The sequence below is a fragment of the Cebidichthys violaceus genome, unplaced genomic scaffold (assembly GCF_023349555.1).
Source record: "Cebidichthys violaceus isolate CVI_PGR_0920_01 unplaced genomic scaffold, fCebVio1.0.p SCAF_47, whole genome shotgun sequence".
Classification (NCBI taxonomy): Eukaryota; Metazoa; Chordata; class Actinopteri; order Perciformes; family Stichaeidae; genus Cebidichthys; species Cebidichthys violaceus.
In genome coordinates this window covers 1,907,470-1,930,236 of record NW_027176672.1, presented here as the reverse complement: position 1 = coordinate 1,930,236, position 22,767 = coordinate 1,907,470, and the positions used below count along the sequence as shown (strand labels likewise).

General features: G+C 41.9%; 2 protein-coding genes across 2 annotated transcripts; one reads left to right on the top strand and one right to left on the bottom strand.

Annotated features, from left to right (window-relative positions):
* Nucleotides 1–7,744: 7,744 nt before the first annotated feature.
* On the bottom strand, nucleotides 7,745–14,262 carry LOC137886976 (rho-related GTP-binding protein Rho6-like). Its single transcript, XM_068729716.1, has 5 exons — nucleotides 13,960–14,262; nucleotides 12,999–13,086; nucleotides 8,423–8,532; nucleotides 8,174–8,308; nucleotides 7,745–8,059 (listed from the first exon to the last, which is right to left on the bottom strand). Exons 1-5 carry the CDS (start codon nucleotides 14,077–14,079, stop codon nucleotides 7,814–7,816), a joined length of 699 nt encoding a protein of 232 aa, XP_068585817.1. The 5' UTR covers nucleotides 14,080–14,262; the 3' UTR covers nucleotides 7,745–7,813.
* A 4,648-nt stretch (nucleotides 14,263–18,910) lies between these two features.
* On the top strand, nucleotides 18,911–22,676 carry prim1 (DNA primase subunit 1). Its single transcript, XM_068729707.1, has 13 exons — nucleotides 18,911–19,293; nucleotides 19,720–19,877; nucleotides 19,972–20,078; nucleotides 20,181–20,254; nucleotides 20,344–20,480; nucleotides 20,734–20,792; nucleotides 20,953–21,064; nucleotides 21,223–21,312; nucleotides 21,436–21,568; nucleotides 21,665–21,734; nucleotides 21,838–21,950; nucleotides 22,228–22,326; nucleotides 22,419–22,676. The coding sequence occupies exons 1-13, from the start codon at nucleotides 19,185–19,187 to the stop codon at nucleotides 22,436–22,438; spliced, it is 1,281 nt and encodes a 426-aa protein (XP_068585808.1). The 5' UTR covers nucleotides 18,911–19,184; the 3' UTR covers nucleotides 22,439–22,676.
* The last annotated feature ends 91 nt before the right edge of the window (nucleotides 22,677–22,767 follow it).

Genomic DNA, 22,767 nt, shown 5'->3' with positions numbered 1-22,767 from the left:
GTGTGTGTGTGTGTGTGTGTGTGCGTGTGTGTGTCGAACCTGGCTCACCTCGCCGCACTTGGGGAACGAAAAAACTATTCGGAGCAGACGAGATAAACTGCTTAGTATACACAGCACACACTGACACACATTCATACACCAATTCACATGTACATCGTCACGCATGGATACACTCAGCTACAGACGCAGCGCTCACAGACACACACATGAACAGTAAGGGGACAGCATCGGAAACAAACACGAAAACCAGACAAAGAAACTCGCTTCAACGTATTCACAGCCGTGATGAACGGATTTAATTTAAAAGAACACACATGAAGCCTCGTGTTTGTTGAATATTTGATTCCATTTTCGGGACATTATGCACTGTATGCAAATGTTAATACAGCTTAACATGGTTAATATTAATGTGAGTGAGTCCTCGGGGTCCGGGGCTATAGAAAGGCCGTGGTGTCTGCTGTCTGGTGATGTCTGTGTGCCTCATTGAGTCGCCCAGAGCACACAGACGAACACAAGCATGGGAGCCGCGCTGCTGCTGCCTGAACCTGTCACATCAGGACAGCTTTGGACCGAGCCATCAGACAGGGAGGGTCGGATTGACTGAAAGGAACTTCACTTTTAATAAGTCGGGTACAATCAGCAGGAATTCTGCTGTGATTTTTGTTATTGTTACTATGCAATAGTCCGGCCTTTTGTATTGACGGGAGAATAGTTTGAGGAATAGTTTGACATTTTGGGGAATATGCTTATTTTGTTTTCTTACCAAGAGTTAGATGAGCAGCTCAATACCACTCTCTAGTTTAGTTTAGCTTAGCTTAGCTTAGCTTAGCATAAAGACAGGAGACAGGAGCCACGAGTCTGCTCTGGCCGAAGGGAAAAAAAACCCAAATACCAGCATCTGTGAAGCTCACCAATTAACACATTGTGCTCACGGCCGAGAAAAAAGTCTGGCACATAATCCCCCCTGTAAAACCACAACATGACATGTTTTACAGTGTTGTCTTTAAAAAGGGATTAAACAAAGAAGATATAGTGTGTTAATTTGTGAGCTTTAGAGGTGCTGGAAGGAGGGATTTAAGCTACATTAAGACATGGCCGCTTCACCCGTCTCCAATCGTTATGCTAAGCTAAGCGGCTGCCGGCTGTAGCCTTTACGTAAACCGCACAAACAACGAGATTGGTTATCGATCTTCTCATCTGACTCTCTGCAAGAAAGCAAAAAAAACCCCAGATCTTTCACACCAAAAATGTCAAATGATTGCTTTAAACCTACAGCAGACATAGGTTGGGAAATTATACCAATGTGTGGAAAGACATCACGGTGGCCACGTCTGCTGGACTGAGCCACAGAGAGGCAGAAGCCCATGGGGACACTGGAGAATGTCACTCCTCACCCAGCTGAGCCTTTGACATACAACCCCATTTTCCATCCAGAGACAGGAGTTATGACACTGTCAGAGCAGCTGTGGCAAAGCTCGCAGTTATAGAGGACATGTGTGTGTGTGTGTGTGTGTGTGTGTGTGTGTGTGTGTGTGTGTGTGTGTTCGGCACGCTCTGGCATATAAGGGAATGTAACCTATATGTCAGTCTGCAGATAGCTCATCAGTAACCAAGCAGCATAGCTTTGCAAACCCCCCCCCCCCATCCTCTCATCAGCCCTCTGCTTCCTTCTCTGCCTCCGCGGTGCTGGAGATGTCTGATAGGTTGATTGTGCGGATGTGTGTGTGAGCTTGCATCATGTGCGTGTTTTTTTTTTATGTGTGTCTGCGCTGCCATGTCTGATAGATGACGTGCTTATGTGGTAATGAGCCACGCTGCACTGCAACCATTTTCTCTGACTCCCCGAGAGGGTTTCAGATGGCAGCGCTCTTCCCTAAATCATCCTCCCTCTGGTTCCCGATCCCCGATCCCCGATCCTCGAACGGTCTCACCGCCTCGGCTGCAGGCACCTATACGTCAAGAGAGGAGGAGGAAGGGACAAATGTCAAGACAGCACAGATCACTTCGCCGCTGACCTGTTCATTAGTTTACATCAAATCTGTCAGCGCCATACATGTGTCTTTGTTGGCCTGTGCGATCTACTATCAAGCATGGACTTATTTTCAGAAATTCACCTGGACATGGAGGTTATATGTTTCATAAATAAATCAGCGGTGCAGCCTCCTGTTTTTTTTTAGGGGGATACAAATTTGTATTTTCTTTATTCACACTCAAAGAGAAATGACACAGTATATAAAAAACATTGACACACTCATATATAATAAAACAATATATCTTATTCCTGGAAAAGTCAGCGACGTAAAAAGAGGACAGCTGGTGAACTTGATTTAGGGAATAGTTTGAGATTTTGGGGTAGTACAAATGAGAAGAATAGTATACTCTTAAGTATGTGCACAGCCAAGCTCTCACTCAACAAGAAAACCAATACTGTATGTGTATTTCCCAAATTGCTGACCTATTTCCTTACATAGTTAACCATGGTAGTGTGGGTCATATGCCAAAGTTAATAAAATGGTTAATAAAGGCTACAGCAGCCGTTTAACTTAGCTTAGCATAAAGACTGGAAACAGGGAAATAGCCAGCTCATATATTTCTCTTTTTGCAAAGCTAAACTAAACAGCTGCTGTAGCTGTATATTTACTATACAGAAATGGGGAGTTATGTATTTTCTTAAATGTTGAATTATCCCTTTAAACGTATTCTCAGGCAAAAAACAAACTTAGTCTAAGGACCACGGCAGTGCAGGAGCTCCACATCCACTATATGGTCGAGCAGTATAATCATGCCTTGGAGCAACATGCCATGGATGACAGAAGCTAATCTGATTTACAGAGAAATGTAATGTACGGGCCATTTTTTTTTTATAAATGTGTGCATGTATCTGTGTGAGACACTTGGAGAAACTGCAGATAAAGATAAGAGAGGAGCTTCGCAGACAGACAGGCCGGCAGCCCTGTTGGTTTATCCAAAAGACGATCAAACCACTAGCTGCAATTCCAGCTGTGGAAAATCAATGTTGGAGCAGACAAGAGACGGAATTTATCTGGAACTGGTGATGCAGAGTATATTCTCACAATTTCCCCCGTCTGCTATCGTACAAAGGATAAGGATAAGGAGGCCACGAGTCACTGCTGTATCCTGTGTGCAATAGTTCAGGAATGGCAAACATTCAGCTACTTCATCCGTGTCGTATCGTCAGTGGGCAGAGTGTGACCGCAGGACGCCGCCACGACGATTCTGATAAGAGCCAATATCAGTCAAGGGAAAGACCGAGAAAATACAGTAATGGAGGTCAGGGTGGATGGCTGGTTACATAAAAAAAAAAAGAGACATTAGAAGTAAAGAGAAAATGCTCAAGTTCTAATATAATATATTAATATATAATATAGTTAATATAGTTTCATATATAATTGTTCCTCTTAAAAAAAAAAATATATATATATATATATATATATATATATATATATATATATATATATATATTTAGAGATTGTTGGTTATAACTTGTGACCCTATTTGTGTTTATTACACACTATGTCTTTATCTAAGACATCTCTTAAATAAATCTAAAGGTGCAACACAATTTAGTAAATCACACTGCAACCGTTAGCTAACTGACAGAGCTAACTGACAGAGCTAACTGAGAGAGCTAACTGAGAGAGCTAACTGACAGAGCTAACTGACAGAGCTAACTTTAGCTTGCTGCTAGCTGCTAACATTACATTAACTGATTTATATTGAGTAAAAGTGGTAGAATGGTCGACACTTTCACGACACTTGATCAAAATGCCCGTTTAATGACGATATAAACTGGGAAGGCTTTAAATTATATTCCACAAAAAGTTCTTCAAATGACTAAACATTATGCCCGAACAACGTTAGCTTAATCGGATTTCCCTCTCACTGCATAATGAAGCTTAACCCTGAACATATGTCTCTATGTATTTGATTAAAGCAAATACCTACAGATTGGCAGTTATGTTTATTCTATATAGTTACTATAGTTTTGTAAAATGTGCCCTTCTAAAATGTTATTTTTTGGAGGCTATAGCTTGTGATGCTTTAGTCTTTAGTCAGTTTAAGTCTTAACTTATAAAGGCACAGCATACATTTATTATATCACTATATTATAACCATATAAGAATTACTTTACAGACAAACTTTGTGAAAGATTGACAAATAGCTGGTGCAAACCAAGCTATGGCTGCTCAACTAGAACAACACGGTACTCATTCCCCTTTCTTCAAACAAAACAACACAATGTGGCAAGTTTTCAAAATTAATCATGTATGAAAAATGATAAATGCTGTGGCATTGGACATGTGTGTGTGTGTGTGTGTGTGTGTGTGTGTGTGTGTGTGTGTGTGTGTGTGTGTTGGGGGAAGGGGGATCCCTTAAGGCTGCGTTCATGCTTGAGTGGTAGAACATCCACAGGCTTGTTTTGACACCATACTGTGTGGCTGCCGTCATCATCTAATTGAAGGCCACACAGTCAGGGACGGAACAGAAATCTATAGGACTGTATTTAATTTAAAAACTGAACTAAAACTGATGTCACTTGTGTTATTTTGTAGTTACAGTTAATACGAGGAATAACACAGCATCAGTTGAATATTGCGTTCTCCTTATCATGGATTTATAGGTGCTCATGAAAATTTTTATAAAATTACCCAAATAATCTCTTGTTTTAATTTGGTACAGCTCCTTGAATTCATATGCATACAGAGTAGCATTTGTTAGACGTGGATAAAGATACACAAATAACTGACGTAAATTAACATTTTAAGGGTACAGATACATTTATCATCCCAAATGTTTGATCTCCATTAAAGGTCTATTAATGTCACTGTTAAACACTGACTTGTAAATGAAGTGTAGACATAGTTAATATAGTTTTATATGTAATTTGCTGTCCTAAAAATCTCTGTTTTGGAGGTTATAGCTTGTGATGCAACATATACTACACACTACCAAAGTATTTAACAAAGACAAGTTCTAAAGTTGCTTTTCTTCATGAACAGGGATCAGTCCATAAAAGGTCTACGGTCCGTCCATAATGGGTTTAACACAGAAATAAACACTTGCAAATGAACTTCAGACATATTTATTTAAATAAAGAGTTAAAGAAAGTAGCGTATAACAATAACAAATACAGAATTCAGTCAATAACTTAAAGCCGTAACAGGCAACTTGACACAAACATTTTGTTTTCGCTTCATTAACATTCTTTTCAGGGACGTCTAAATAAACAGTTTGAGGAAGGACGGATATGTACAACGAAACGAGTCCGTCTGTCCAAAGACGAGCAAGAAAAAGTGAAAATGACGGGCTGCGTGTATCTGAACCAAACGGAGCTTGTTTGACATAACGACTGAAGCAGAGCTACAGAGACGTGTTTCAGACGGCATGCTGCTTCCAACAAACCCACTCGTGGCTGCTACCAGCATGGGGTCTTTAGGACCGTGTGGAGACCACGAGCAGGCCCTGAACATGTCCAGCTGTCACCTTCGCAGTGGTCTTCTGTCTAATGCTACAAATAAAAGGTGAGGCACCCTCATCATCCCTCCCTCCCTCTCTCTCTATGTGAGGAAACCCCGCTCATGCCCCCCCCCCCCCCCCCCCCCGCTCACTCAGGTTGCCAGGCAACACGTAAAAATTCCAGTGTTCTGTACATCCAGAGAACTCCGGGCTTCTCGGCGCAGACCTACAAATCATGAAGTCCTCCATTAGCTGAGCTGTCAACAGACGCTAATGCCAGAAGACTCAAGTGAATACAACAAACAAACAGACAAACAGACACCAAAGACAGCAACAAGCATTATAAATACCCAGAAGAAAAAGTTATTTCATAAATGGAAAAAAAAGTCAAGATGCTTTTCAGGGAAGTTGAAAACTTAGATGAATGAGAAAGGGGACAGACTCCAGACAGGACCAGCCTGTTCGCGTGACTCAATTCAACCTTCCCGGCCATCATCTCAGGGACATTTAGCGTGAATGCAGCCGTCCAGGCTGGGAAATGGCAGCAGGTGCATCTCGGATAACCGTGAACAATATTCAGCACCCGAGCTTGTTTGACGGCCCGCATAGAGTGCTGCAGGAGCGAGTCCTAAAACACGGGGAAAAAAAAGAGGTTCCCTCGTCTTGAAGTCAATGTTTTCTTTGTTTTTTTTAATGGGTTTTTGGTTGGATGCCTGAAAAGAGGTCTGTGGATAACACGAGCTTAAAGAGATTTCGTATATCATCCCAAAATGTTGAATTAAAAAGGGCGTGGCTATATGTTGTTGGCTATCCTTGTGCTTATCCTCTTGAGACACAAACTTGTCAACTTGTTGGTTTAGATTTTGAGACACCCACCACTAGCTAGATCCGGTCACTTAAGCCAAATAAAATTACAAGTCGGAAGCTTTAGTGGCGGTGACGTCACGTGACCGTGGTGTACAGTAAAACGTTTTGATTCGGTTGCATTTACACTTCTAAAATCAAACAAGTGGTGATCATTTATAAAGAACAAAGGCGTCGGTATCATCAGCTTTTGTTCCCACAAAAAAAAAAGAAACATTGTCGAGGGAACCGTTGTCCTGCATCAATCTATTACACGTTTACAGTCCAAAGCTCAAATTTGAGGACTTTTTTTTTTTTTTTTTTTTTAATATCCATGAGGCACAGGATCATTAAAAAAGATTTCTAAGACTCCTTTTGGTAGAAAAACAGTTGTGTTTGTCTAAAACGAAAATCTTTTATGGTTTATCTTTTAAAGACCGAGAAAAGAAAAGCTGGCAGCTCTTTTAAGTACCAGGGAACAGTGAGACGATGCATCGTTAATGGACCGCCCCGAGAATGAAGCCTTATGATTACTACCATTGAACAAATAAGACTGCTGAGGTGATGGGATCTGAGAAAAAAAACATGCTTGGACGGTCTTTACGTGGCCCGCGAGTTTGTTGTTTGCTCCGTCACAGCATGTCCACCCCTGGACTGTTTGGCAGCTCGTGTGAGTGCTGAGTCACACTGCGCTCCTTCAGATGGGCTCTCGGTTTGTCCCCCGACTGCCTTTGCAAATGAACGCTCTGCTTTTGCCAAATCCCTCCCTTCTCTCTCCCCCCCCCTCCCCCTTTTTTTTTCTCCACTGTCAGCTCTAATTTCCAAATGAACGGGGTCGAGGGGGGGGGGGGGGGGGGGGTTGTAATTACTTCAAGGACTGCTGTTTTAAATTCCCCGTGCCGCATTTCTATAGAAACCACTTCCTGTAACTGTCAGATTATACTTTTCATCTCGTCATTCATGACCTTAAAGAGACATTCAGAAAGAAAAAAAAAAAAAGAAGAGATGGATGGGAAAGGGCACCGCGATCAGAATTTCAAAATGACTCCCGTCGGGGTAATGCAGTCAAAGGCGGTGTTTACAACCACTTGGAAAAGAGGAGGCACTGATCTTATTTAAGCTCTCGTGTGAGGAATCCGACCGCTCTCTTTGTACAGGTTGTATTTATTTAATAGATCAGAAACATGTTCCCCCACTCTGTCTCTGCACCGTGTGCTGGTGATGTGTCATGATCAGAAAGTCCAGTGTCAGAGTTGAATATAGAGAGTGGAGCAAACCTTTTTTTTTTTTTTTTTTGAAGTGGTTGTCGGGGAGTTTGGGGAGGATGCTGCAAAGGAGAGAGATGCTCTGTGGAAACTGTTGCTCTCTTTCCCTTGCATACCCTTGGGCCCCATGCTGAACCACCTGCTTGTCCTTGCCCCCCCCCCCCCACACACACACACACACACACACACACACACACCCCCATTCCCCAGCATGATCTCAGCAGTATTCACATGATGGCGCAGCTCTTGGACTTGTCCTTGCTGAAGGTGGAGGAGAGCAGCTCCGTCTTGCTGGGCAGGTGCAGGAGTCTCTTGGAGAGGCGGCGGACGGGGCTGGGTTTATTGGCGGGCTGGAGTTTGTTCATGCAGGCCAGAGCCGCGGTACGGAAAACACTGTGGATGCTCTTCTCCGACGTGAAGGCCGAGCACTCCAGGTAAGCCTCCGCTCCGAGCTGCTTGGCCAAGGACGAGCCCTGCAGCGTGGAGGAAACATGCAAGTTGAGCCCCGGCGGATTGAAAAACGACGGCCCGGTCCAGACGGGAGACGGGAAAAACCCGAGAGGACGAAAGAGTCACGGGAAACGAACCTGTTCGTGGGAGACGGGAGTCTGCTTCTGATTGGACAGCTCCATGCGAGTGCACACGTCTGTGCGCAGGTCCGTCTTGCAGCCTATTAGCAGGATCCGCGTGCTGGGACAGAAGTCCTGGATCTCTGCTTTCCACTGCAAGCAGTAGAGAGAGAAATGTTGTACAGGACAGCGACAGATAGAAGACTGAACACAAGTAAGAAGTTGGAGGACTGCGGTGTCCGTCCGTCACGTTCACAACATGAATACCTTCTTCAGCGCACTGTCGACTGTGTCCGGTCGGCTGATGTCGAAGCATAAGAGCACGGCGTCTGAGTCGCTGTAGCAGAGGGGTCTGACGTTGTCGTAGTATGGAGAACCTGGAGGGACAAAGTCAGGAATGTCTTAATTCAAAACAACATTCTTTCAAGTCAAGTTTTCCCTTCGTCAGCGTGCACAAATATCAACTAAATCTGTATTTTTTTTTTTTAAGGGCTGAATCCAGTTGACACTATTATAATGTTCTATCATAATCATCCTCCACACTTTCACACAGTACAAACACAAACAGTCACACACAGCCCTGCCAAACTGATAAGAGAGCAAATCATTTCACTGACGCCTTCCCACCGACAGGAATGTTTCCAACAAAGTAGACTCGCTGAGTCACAGTCGTATCCAATCACGTCTTCCCATTATTGGTCAATCGCTAACTTTACTTGAAAAACTCTGGTTTGACTTTAAAGAAGAAGAAAAAACAAACCTACCAGATGTCCTGTGAAACTAAATCATCATCACACTGTAGGATCAACTTTTCAGTATTTTTAGCTTGGACAAAGTGCCGAAATACAGACACCATGTTGAAGGCAATTTTAATAATTATGTAAAACAAAAACAAAAACATCTATATATAATATCAATAGTTAGGTAATTGAAAAGTGTTTTAAAGCAGAAGTTTGACATCTTATTTTGCTTTTAAGTGGAGCGTTTGAATACGAAGAAATGGCAAAGCGGCCGATTAGCTTAGCACAAAGACTGGAAACGGGGGGAAACAGCTAGCCTGAGTCTAGGGTTGGACAGTCGCCGAAAATGATGTCTTGTGTTTTGTTTTTTGGGTGTACAAACCGTGAAAAGTCACCATTGTGTATGTGTGACTCAGATTGCAGCAGTCACACGAATAAGAGACACGCAAAAAAAGTAATTAATGTTGCAACATTGTAATATACATCAGCTCTATTTCTTATTCTGAACTTATATTTACTCTCTATCATTGTTTCAGTTTTACACCAAAACACAAAGGAAAATTACTCGCATGCAAAAAACAGAAAATGCATTTCTCAGACATGATTTCTGACACTACGGCCAACGGCTCCTTTAATTAACCAGACGGGACTTTTAATAACACTGACGCCAATAAAGCAATCCTCACAATGACACACACCACTCATCGCCTCACTGACAGCCTACCCCTCATAAATACGACACCGCAGTTATGAGATTTTTTTCGGTGTGCAGGAAACATGATCTTCCTTGTCTTTCCGTAAACAGCTGGGCTATAAGTGGACCTTTTCCTTTAGCTCTCAGGAAGGCCCCCGCGCTAAAAGCAGAGCTGACAGGATGTCCGCTCTCTATTGTCTTCCCTCTGCCACCTAATCGCTCCCCGCACACCGAACACCGAGATTTAATTTCCTCCTCCGGTCCTCAGGGGCCAAATGTGCACCAGGAGCCTTCCTTTGCAAAATAAAAGAGGATATAATTATATCAGGAATAGATACTTCTAATAAGCTTCCTCCCAAACTAAACCAACCATCCTGTTGTCTTGAGGAATTCTCTCCTGAGGCGTTGATGAAAATATCTTTTTACAATATTTTAACAACCTCTGGTTCACTCAGTCTGTCCGAATATTTGACTTAAATCCGTTATGTAGGACATCTTACACAACTATCTATCAATAACATCTCTTCTTCTTCTTCTTCTTCTTCTTTTTTAGAGGGAATCAAAAGCAGCCGTCACATAACTATCCAGGGTGATGTAAGGCTTGAGAAAGAAGAGGCAGCGAGATCTAAAGAGGACACAACTTCGAGCACCTACCACCTCCCACACATTGGCAGCCCCCTGCCTGGACACACACACACACACACACACACACACACACACAGCCAAACACCAACAAGCCTTTCAGTTTAGGCAAACATTAGCTGATGCAAAGAAACCCCCCCCCCCCCGCTGCTCTCAAAGAAAGAAAGCGAATGGATTTCATACCAAAAGAGCGACGTGTGAGACGAGACTGTGTGTCTCTGTGAAAGATAAGATGAGCTCCTGAGTCGTGCGGTAAACGTAGAGCTGCACTTCTCACATCTGTTTAGTATGTGAAAGATCATCTTTTAAGAGAATAAAACACTTATGAGAGCTGACAGGATGAGTCCATCATCAACTAACTGACAATGGTTTGCCAAATATTCTCTAGTTTCAGCTTCTGCATTAGGATTTGCTGCTTTTCTTTATCTTAAGAGAAGGTAAAGTGAATATCTTTTTGGTTTTAGACTGAAACAAGACATGTGCAAATGTCAACTTTGATTGAAAAAACTAAATTCAAACGAATCGCTGATAAAAGAAGTACCTCGCAGCCCTAAACGTTATAAATAAAGATAATAAAAATGGAGAATGGAAAGAAACGTACATGAAGAGTGACGGGAACTGTGTGTGTTTGTGTGTGTGTGTGTTGCAAAAGTAAATAGGTCTTATGCAATGTTTCCCCAAGAAAGGGCGACTGTCCAGAAAGTTTTTCCTCCGTGGGAGACGAACACACAAACCTACATCAGCTCAGTGCTGCTTTCACTTACATAAGACCTTTTTTTAGGCGGTGCACACCATAAGGCAGAGAGGAGGTCATGCATATCTCTCTCTCTCTCTCTCTCTCTCTCTCTCTCTCTCTCTCTCTCTCTCTCTCTCACTCTCTCTCACTCTCACTCTCTCTCACTTGTGCCTTCTGTTCACAGCGACCGTAAGCCACACACACACACACACACACATAGTAAGACAGGACGCACACACACACACACACACACACACACACACACACACACACACACACACACACACATTCACGCACGCTTCCACCCCCTGCATGGACGAGGCATTCCCCCTCTCCCCCGTGAAACAACCCCTCTGCAGGCCAACTGGCACTGCTCAACTTCCTCTGAGCTCAATGCCTCCGCCAATACCGTTATGAAATGAATCTATACGTGATCGGGTTTATTATCGATGCCATTTACATGATGTTTCTATATGTTCACGGTCATAATGTCAGAAGGACAATTAATGGTTCTCTGAACTGTATGCATGAGGGCTGTAGCTAAGGTAGTAGCAGAGTGTTTTCCTGATTCACTGATTGATCTTTTTGTCTATAAAATGTCCAAATATTGTAAAAAAAAATAAATGCTGATTATTATTTCAAATTCCTTCCATATCTACCGACAGTCCCAAACTCAAAGATATCCCAAATTAAAGAAGGCAAATCCAAGAAATATTTAGTTTGTTTTTCCTTGAAAAATGACTTGATATGAATGATAGTCGCTGTTCTCATAACGCCTCTATGAGGAAGAAGTCAAGTTATCAAATATCACAAAAGAGAGTCAGAGATTACATCCAAGGAAGTTGATTTGATTAAACTTCACATACATATTTCACAACAGAGGTTATAAATAAATAAAGTGGAGCTGCAACGATTAGCTGATTAATCAATTAGTTAATAGAGAGAAAATTAATCGGCAACCAAGTTATGGTTTTAAATTTGACTTTTCAAGCAGAAACACTAAGAACTAGAATGACTCCAGCTCCTTACATGTGAGGGTTTGAGGCTTTTCTGTTTTATTTTTCAGTGTAAACCGATATCTTTGGGTTTTCAACTGTTGGTGAAATAAGACAAGACGTCTGAAGACGCCGCCTCGTCCTCTGGGCAACTAAAGACAAGACATGTTTCATAATCATCTAGAAAACAAACTGCGGATTAATGGACGATGGAAACAATTGTCACCTGCAGCCCTAATTCACACAGGTCAGAGATTAGCGTCGCTCCTCCCCTCTTATGTGAAAATGTTCAGTGGGTCATGTCGGTAAGGTTCATTTGCGGTGACATGGTGACCTTTAAACATACAGTAGAACGATCTAAATACAATCAATGAGAAAAGCTCCTCACTCCAGTATTCACCAATGATAATAAACTGCTCAGAGCTACAATAACGCTGTAAAATTTAAATTTAATCTCACAGATGAGACTGAAATGAAACGTTTAGGATTAAAGCAGCCAAACTTGGAGGCTTTAGGGATTTAATATTCCCGGGAATAGCTCGGTTGTATTCTAGTCTGTCTTCGATTGTCTCTTTTGGGTTTGTTTTCATGCTAAACTGTGGATTTATGGTCCCACTCGCGTCTTGCTGCTCAGGCCTGTTGTTCCTTGCCGGCACCAATCCACCAATGAAGATCTCTCAACAGATTTCACACGAGTAAAAAAAAAAAAAAAAGCTGCTTAACTGCATCAAAACAGGACGGGCAGATAGTGACGTCTGGGTCAACGCCAGCACCACCGTCAGCAAGACAATGAGAGAGATGGAGCTTCGTTTACGGTCGTTACCCGACTCCAGGGAGGGCAAACAAGTTCCACAAACCAGCCCTGAAACCTGACTTCTGTACTCATCGCTCAACCAACAGGGAAGCTTGGGGAGAATGTTAACTTGGCAGTGAGTCACAGAGAGAGAGGGGGGGGGGGGGGGGGGGGGGGGCAGGTGATCACAGTTCTGTTCTCTTCTTTATTACAAAAACACAGAAATCTGAGCTTAATCCTCACCTGATGTGTCCCAGAGGCTGAGCTCCACACGCTGGTCTTCAAGCTCCAGACAGGCCGTGTAGTTCTCGAACACAGTGGGGACGTAAGTCTGCACGTGGACAAGGAAGAGAGAAGGTTTTAAATCGCAAATTATATATTATATTTTAACTAATTCATCATTTAGAATATAAAATGACAAAAAAACAAGAGCAGATCAAGTCACCAGGGAGTCCACAAATGCATTTAATATGTTGTTATTTTAAATAAAAGACAAGCATATGTTAATATTTGTGCAGGATCGTCAGTTTCTTTTTAATCAATGCAGCAGCGCTCGAACATATTAACTGTATGTCAATGATGGTACGGCCTATGAAGCCCAACCTGAGAGGACCTTATGAAGCCCCGTCTGAAGTACTAAAACCTTTGGAAAATATAGCCTCAAATATGCTTTTTTACTACATGTGTGACAATCTGTAATACTACACACTGTGTGGCACCACCATGGGATAAGATAAGCCGGCATTGATCCACAGAGGGGGGGGGGGGGGGGGGGGGGGGGGGGGTTGTTGCAGCAGCACAGAGACAGACATCAGTAAAAAAAATACAAATAAATAGAGAATGTAAAAAATAAACAGTAAGAGGTACACAAAACTAAAATTAGAAGGTGAAAATTAGATTAATAAAAGGTAAAGTGACAGTGGTTTGACTGATAATAAAAACTAATGATAAGAAGAATAAGATATATATTTAAGTGTATATTTAAATGAAGTACTACTGGTGTTGTTCTATGTCTCTGACACAATCAGAAACACAAAGAGAAAGAAAACTCTTCTCTTCTGCTCCCAGAGGGAGTGATAAAGTAACATGTATTCCTCCTCGCGGGGGGATGCATCGCACAATCATAACCTGTAATTAATATCATTCATATATTATCAGAACAGTCAACAGATCACCGCGCACGGTGTTAAAAGACGCGTCGTACCTCTGGATAGCAGTCCTTGGCCAAAACCTGTAACATCGCTGTTTTACCGCATTGGACGTCCCCGACCAGCACGAGTTTACACCTCGCGACGAACGGCTGCGCGAGTCTTCTTTCCTTCATGATGCGGGATCGAGTCAAACCGGCAGACTATGAAAAAGAAACACGAGTGGGAATAATGACGGTAAAGTTTTATTTGTAAATCCTCTCGGTTCCTGCTCGTCTTCTTCCTCGGTCAGTGAGTGAGGCAGAGCAGCAGTCAGTGAGGGAATCACTGCGGAACTTTATATTGTCGCGCCATCCAATGAGCGCTGCGCTGTGCGCGAGCCGGAGGAGGAGGTGGAGGAGGAGGAGGAGGTGGAGGAGGTGGAGGAGGGCAGCGCACGAGGTCTCTCGTCTTGCTGTGTGGTGGTAATGGTGGATGGTGAACTGCAGGGCCACAGCCGGGATTTAAGAAATACTGATGTCCCCTCAACGCACCCCCTAAACACACACACACACACACACACACACACACACACACACACACACACACACACACACACACCGAGCAAGACCTCTCATCTGTGTACTACTAGAGAGTAGTTGAAGAAGTACTCAGAGCCTGAAGTAGTAATACCACGCAGTGGAAATACTCGAGAAAAAGTCCTGCATTCAAACATTTACTTCAGTAAAAGTACATCAGTATTAGCATCATTATGTAGAATGGACCATTATCATTATTATCAGGATTAATAATTAATGAATGTAATAATGATATATCTTGTTCTATTTGATGATAATATTCTGTATTAATAATATGAATCTGTGACTAAATGTATCCAATTAATGTGGATTAAAGAGTACAACGTTTCCCTCTGATGTAGTGGAGTAGAAGTAGAAAGTAACTTACAATTTGATTACTCAAGTAAAGTACAAGTACCTCTAAAATTGTACTTAAGTAGGTACTTGAGTATAGAAAAACTTTCTATCAATGGTAGTTTAAAAATACTGCATTACAAGTGAAAGACCTGAATGTTTAAGTAAAGGTAAAGAAGTGATTTTAGCTAAATGTAGGCTCTTTTAAAGTATCAAAAGTAAAAAAAATACTCATAATGCACAAGTGCAATATCATTATTATATTATTCTGTGTTCGCTAACAAATACATGTGAGAGCATTTCAATGTTTGTCAATGTGGAGCCAACTGTGTGATACTTTGTATACTACTGGGTAGTACTTCATATCATATGAAAAAAGAACAATATTCCCTTCTGAAATGTAACGGACAAGTACAAGAATGTGTCAAAATTGTGTTTTAGTACTTGAGTAAATGTGCAGAGTTGATTGTAGTCTATTGAAACGAGAAGACGCGGTGGCATTTTATGCTACTTCATACTTTGACTCCACTACATTTCAGAAGGATTTATTGTTCTTTTTACATTTTACTTAAAGTGTGAAAACTCAAGTTAGAGGGGATTTTTTTTTTTGTCTTCTCATGTCCTCTCTGTGGAAAACCTGATGAGTCTCATGGTTATAGACCCAAAATCTAACTTTGTTCACAGCTGCAACAGAAACATGTACTCACTGAGATATATTTAAATCTGGTTAGTGGGAGGATCTCACGCAGAAATCCAGCTAATGAGAATTTGCTATAAATGTCTAAGTATGACCGTTTTGATGTGTTTTCTTGTCCTTCAGACCTACAGTGAGATATACAGCCATGTGAGGACGCATGCAATTATTTTCACATGAAACATATGAGTGGCTGCACGCATCCGATGACAGATGGCTCCATCAATCCGAAGTATAACGGAGAATCGGGAGAGTGTCGGCCATTTGGAGAGGAAGTGGAGCGTGGCTGTGCAGAAGATAAATGGCAAAGCAACCGTCGTCGAGGCCCTCTTTGATGCCATTAATGTACAGCGTGGGACTCTGCATGGGGACATGAATTGCACCTGCCACCTGGTGCAGAGAGAAGCAAGGTAAATAGATGGCCCTCTATGTCATGCTTCATTGAAATGTCTATCTTCACATTCATGTACAGCACACGCTAATAACATACAAACGCCTACTGGCACTTAATGCTTCACTTCCTAATGCTCCATTTCTCCCTTTTAGCGGTTCTAAAGAGTTACAAACTGCATGTAAACGGGCTTAAATGTGTTACATGCTTACCTCTGTGTTTGCAGAGGAATCCCCCTTTTAAACTTTGTACATTATTTACATAGGGGTAGACGAGAGGGAGTGAGTTTAAAGTTCCATATTTTGGGAAATATTAACCTTCTTGCAGAGAGTTATAGCACTTTAAACCTGCTTTGGTCCAGACTGAAATATCTCAACAGCTGTTGGATGTATTGGCGTGAAATTTAGTACAAAACATTATTGTCCCCCAGAGGAAAATATGTATTGGTTTATGTCTAAATACCAGCAAAACTAACGACGTTCCCATGAGCCTCAGCTGCATTCTGTGTTTCGTGCTAATGAGAAAATGTTAGCGTGGTGACACGCTAAACTAACATGGCTGTGGACTTCTTACATCATGTAGGGATCGAACAAGAAGTGCTGCCAGGCATGTTTCAGGTCGTTGGAGTGAGCCGTGCTTGCTGGTTCCTCCCCTTCCTGTCTTGTTGTTAAGTTAAGCTAATCGCCACCCGGCTACATCTCTGTTAATGCACAACCATAAGAAAAGTAGCAATCTTTTCATCTCGCTATTTTTTACTGACCTATGTATCCCCAAAGTGGTTTCTTGATTAAAGACGACGACGCTCTGAGATGGTGGCACACTTTGGCAGTCTGGAAATGCAGTGACTTTGATATCATCCTCAAACTCCTCCTGTAAACATGGTGACCTGTAGTGCCGGCCTACAATGCTCCATGGACACCTGAGGACTGTCTGACCTACATCTATCATAGACGCTGCTGAAAGTTACATTTTCACCCCGTGTTTCACCTTACCTAACTGACATTTAGTGTGTGTGTGTGTGTGTGTGTGTGTGTGTGTGTGTGTGTGTGTGTGTGTGTCAGTGGATGTTTGTAAGCAGTATCTGTTATACCACAGGAAAGCTCAAGTACAACAGTATTTTAGGTTAGGAGCTACTTTGCTGCACGCCATGTGCATTAATTTGCACCAAAATTGCAAACAGTGGTACTGCGGCTAGAGAGAGAGTCAGTGTTAATCCCAAATCCATTTCAGATAATTTCAAAGAAAGGTCTAACCACATCCCCTTTGGCTTGCGGCGAAATAATTTGCATAATTCAAGAAAGACGTGGTTGAGAGCTTTTTCATTATGTAAATCAGGGTATGATTAAAGAATATTACCATAAACACAAGTGCAATCATCAAGTGGAAATGTGTTGGCATGCTTCTCCATTAATTGCTCTTGAACACGGCACAGTTCAGCGACGCTGCAGAGGGGAAAGTAGTTTGTTAACCTTCAAGAACAGGTATTTCACATGTAGTATATTATACTAACAGTTGGGTAATTGGAAAGATAGTACTCACCGTCAGCATCCTGTCTGACAACAGTGAAACAAGTGAATGGATTAACTGGAGTCAGAAGAATGGAAGTGTCCAGGTTCGTCAGTTGTGCTATAGAAAAATAATAGGATTTCTAACATTAATAGAGATTTTTTTTCGTTTCTTAAAAGCTGCATACTTATATTCCACATGCTGCAAGTTAAGATGTAGAAAATAGAAGATAGAAAAAGGTTTATTTGCGAAATGTCTTGTCATTTTTAAAATGTCCATTTGTGTGATGTGACAGAGCCGTGGAATTCATTTATAGACAGAGGATTTAATGACAACAATGGACAAGATAGTAGATGAGAGAGAGTGAACACAATGAGAAAACAACTCACATTCAATGTACAGACACGGCACAGACTGCTATTTTAAATCAGAAGTACAATAACTGACAAGAGCTCTTATCGCTGCTCAGCCCTCAACCTTCAGTGTGAACAGCGCCACTTCAGTCAGATGGAGTTCGATACTCTGGTTGGAAACACAGAAGTAAAAAAAAAAGACACATCATTATTAAGCAATCAGTGTTGCCACTAGACGGTGTGACTATAGTGGGTAGGACAAAAAGGAGCACCACTACTGCCAAAGTGCCCTTTTCAAATGTCAGAGCAAAGGGTGTCGTTGTGCATTGCATACAAGTGTATCTGAATGGAGAGGGAATGGCATAAATTAGGTAAATTTAGCCAAAAGGAAACAATAGAAGACAGTTGTGTGAAAACGTCAGCACATCTGGAGCTTCATCCCAGGTCATCTCTAAAACCAGGGAGGTGTCCTTTTTGTCTTTTCACCGCTTTCCTGTGGTATCTGTGTAACATTCATTCATTTTTTATTTTCACTGTATTTGTTTAAGTACCATTTATCTGACATGATGGAAATTACCATCACATTCTTCCCTGCAACAGGACTCAGTGTGGCAACTCTGTAAATATCCTAATGACACTATGCTGCCCTCTAAAGGTGAATGAAGTAAATTACAGTCCCAACAAAGCCATGAAATGACAACACATTTAATAGGATCCAGTATTTGTGCTGTTGTTGCTGGAGTGATTATAATAATAAGAAAGATCTGAGGTGCTGCCAGTATTTAGCAGATGTCAGGAACCCTGCATTTACAACATAAAGCTAGAGTTTTGAAAGTTTCCCCCAAATTCACAGCAGATCAATGAGTAAAATGATTTAAATATGGATGTATTTTTTTTAACACAAAAACATGGAACTTGTCCTCCCCATTTTTCTTAATTTTCTCTATATTTATCTCTCTCTAACGTTATTTTTTCTCCCATTTATTTGTATTTGTTGCATTAATTTAATTGCGTCGAAACAGAGTCAAATGACTACACGTCCCATGATCCTCTCACCAGTGTTCAACACTTCCGGCTGCACTTCCGGTTATCGGTGAACGTCAACTAACGTCTTTATAGAGTGGAGCGCAGCAATCACTCACGTTTAACTACCTCGTAACTAATTGTCTTTACCTTTCCTTGCTGGCTGATCCAACAGAGAAGCTAATTGGAGAAAATATCGATCACGAACATAAAAAAACTGTTCCTCGTATTGGATGACGTCACGGGCTCATCCTCGTTTTCATTGGTTCTCTCTCCTCGGCTTGAGAGTTTTCCCGCGCGACACTCTACGTCAAACAACACACAGAACTGACAGCGTGTAGCGGTAGAAAGCTAGCTTGTTGTTGGCAGTTTAACGTACTTAACGGTGCTATATTGTCAGATAATGTCATCTCCGAATTACGACTCGGCCTGTTTACCGGACTTATTGCCGCTGTACTACCGACGGCTGTTCCCCTTCTCCCAGTATTACCGCTGGCTGAACTATGGAGGAGGTGAGTATCCTGGTTAAGCTAGCTAAACTAGTATTAGTTAAATGACTGCAGCGTTAACCAGTGTTTTGTTATCTGTGATATAGCTGGCTGCATATGTTAGTGACTTTGTGTACTTTGCTGTCTGTCTTGTTCAACATGGTGTCCTCTATTACTGTTAGTGTACTTTTACTAATATTAGGGGACTCATATATATATATTTGTGTGTGTGTGTGTGTGTGTGTGTGTGTGTGTGTGAGAGACATATATATGTGTGTATACATATATGTATTATTTTTAATTTATTTTTAACAACACTTGAAATGATGAAAGCACTTGCAAAGACTTGATGGTATAAAATGTAAACCATACTTTAATGTTTCATTTCACGTGTGTGTGTGTGTGTGTGTGTGTGTGTGTGTGTGTGTGTGTTTTCTTCTACACTCTCAGTGCAGAAGAACTACTTTCAGAATCGAGAGTTCTCCTTCACACTCAAAGATGACATCTATGTCCGCTACCAGTCGTTCAGCACGCAGACCGAGCTGGAGAAGGAAATGCAGAAGATGAACCCGTACAAGATTGACATCGGAGCCATTTACAGTCACAGGGTGAGACGTTAGTGTGTGAGTGAGTGAGTGAGTGAGTGAGTGTGAGAGTGTGAGAGAGAGAGAGATCATGGAAACATCTGTTTGTCACTTACAGCCCAATCAACACAACACGGTGAAGTCAGGAACCTTCCACGCCCTGGAGAAGGAGCTGGTGTTTGACATCGATATGACGGATTATGATGATGTCAGAAGCTGCTGCAGGTGAATTGATCACGTGGTTTATCTTGTTAAATTCAGCATGTCTTGACAGTGACATCACTGATCTAACATAATCTCTCTCTCTTTTTTTTTTTTTTTTTTTAGTGCTGCAGACATTTGCTGCAAGTGCTGGATCCTGATGACCATCGCCATCCGCATCCTAGACAGAGCTCTTCGAGGTTTGTTTGCCGTCGATCTCGTGGCACGTTATCCTGGATCTTCTGCCGAATTATCATCAAAACACATTTCAAATGTTTCTATTTTCTAGATGACTTTGGTTTCCAGCAGCTGCTGTGGGTTTATTCTGGCAGAAGAGGAGTGCATTGCTGGGTGTGTGACGAAGCTGCCAGGAAGCTCTCTGTAGCAGCGCGCTCTGCAGTTGCAGAATACCTTAGCCTGGTTAAGGTAACAGTATTTAAATTTGTTTTTATAAAGATGATTAGAACAGATCTAGTTATTAGCAGCAGAGTTTTGCATTCAGCATTGTGTGTATCAGTGTGTTTCTCTCAGGTAAACAGTGCCCAACCTATACATTGGTCTTATTTCAGATAAACTGCTTTTTCTCTGACTAGATGTGTCGGATATTTTGTTTTTCTTTTCTTCACATAACCGATGAGTTCATCTTTTGTGAATGTTCTATCCACTGCTGTTTTTTCAGGGAGGTGACGAGACGGTGAAGAAAGTTGTCCTCACAGATCCAATTCACCCTTTCATCAGGTAAGAATCCGATCCTTCTCGGAGTGACGGTTCTTTTTGAAGCTGTAGCAGAGTTTGTTCCGTTTGTCTCTAAATGTGACGACTGTCATTGAGGTTGCTGCCTCTGACAGAATCCTGCAGCGTCGAAGGTTTGAGAGTCTTGTACCTGTGATCTCCACAGGGAGTCTCTGGCGTTGGTGGAGCGATACTTCCCCCGGTACGCACTACAGGAACAGGACATACTCGGCCGCAAGGAATCTGTAGACAAAGTGTTGGCGCTCACGCCTGAAGATATCCTTTTTTTAGCTAAAGGGTGGAGAGAGGGGAAGAAAAAAAAAGTTTTCTTTCTCTGAAATGTGATTCTGAAATAAGAGAGCGTGATCTCTTTCTCTGTTTGCTTAAAACCTTCGTGAAACTAACTGGACTCGACCTTAACTCCAGCTTTTTACATGTAAGAAAAGAATTACAGCAGGACTTCCAAAACGAGAAGAAACCAGAGAACCGTTGGAAGCTGGTGAAGGATCAAGCCAAAAAGAAACAGGTTGGTAGTTCTGCTCATATCGCATGATGACAGTTGTTTTAACCCCGAATTTTATTTTGATATATTACAGCTAGACGGCTTATAATGAACACGGGCACAACAATGTAATCTCTCTTCCCCCAGGGCACTTCCAAAAAGAGCCAACACTTTGAGAAAGAAATCATGCTGCAGTACTGTTACCCGCGGCTCGACGTGAACGTCAGTAAAGGAGTGAACCATTTGCTGAAGAGCCCCTTCAGTGTCCACCCCAAAACAGGTGAGCGTAGATCTAACGGGACTTTGATGAAGATGGCGTGGTGGATACCCCACAGACGGTCTCACTGTGGCTTCTCTCTTTTTGAACTCTGGCCAGGGCGCATTTCTGTTCCCATGGACCTCAAAGAATTAGAGACGTTTGATCCTTTTGCTGTGCCCACAATCAGGTGAGCGATAATCGAATGCTCTCTCGTGCTCTGCTGCGTGCAGCGTTCTTTGATGTTTGTCAGAGATGATGCTGTTACTTTTATTGTTTATTTTTGATTTCAGTCAGATCTGCGAGGAGCTGGATCGACCCAGGACAGGCGAAGACGAAGAGAAGTCCGAGGACGCCAAGGAGAAGGAAAACGAGAAGGACGCAGCTGAGAGACGAAAGATCAGAGGTGAGATTCTGAAAGCTACATTTCAGGCTCATCGTATCACATAAATGGGTCAACACGAGGTAATCTGGCCATTTAATTTTTTCGTCTCAAAATGAGGCAAATGTGGTCCGTCAACTGTGACGCGACGAACCTTAATTCAGTATGAAAATACACTGCAGCCTCATGTGCCTCTCTTCCAGTAGTAAGAGAGGATAGGACTCATCACATTCCTGTTTTATTATAATCTTCTTTAGTCTTAGTTTATTCTGAAGCTCACCGATTGTTCTTCTCTTGACAGATTACAAACGAACCAGCCTGGCGAAGTATGTGAAATACTTTGATCAGTTCCTGGACGGGTTGGCTCGCTCGTGGAAAGGAGAACTTCTCAAAAAAAGTGGTCCGTATTATTCGCAGTGGATGAAATGAGGGCGGAGCGACGTTTAAGGAGTTCTTTCATGTGATGCGTTTTTTTTCTTTTATTCTTTTTAGATCTTCAGAAAGACTTCTGAACCGGATCAACAGTCAGGACGTGACGCAGAAGACACATTGTTAATAGCTCCTCATTACTTAATCTAATGTGTTTAATTTCACTCGTGTGAGAGACTCTGTAATAATTCATTCATAAATAAAACATAAGCACATTATCTCCTTACTCAAGAATACCAATGTCATGTTGTTTGCCTGTTCTTTTTCTATTGTACAGTCATTTGTGAAAATAAAAATTGGTATTTTAAAATTTTTTCGAAATCTTGTATTCAAGTGACTTTTATTAAGACCACAAGACGTTTTTGCAGATTTACTTTTTGTTATCTGGAATAGCAAGCAGTTATGTTATTTG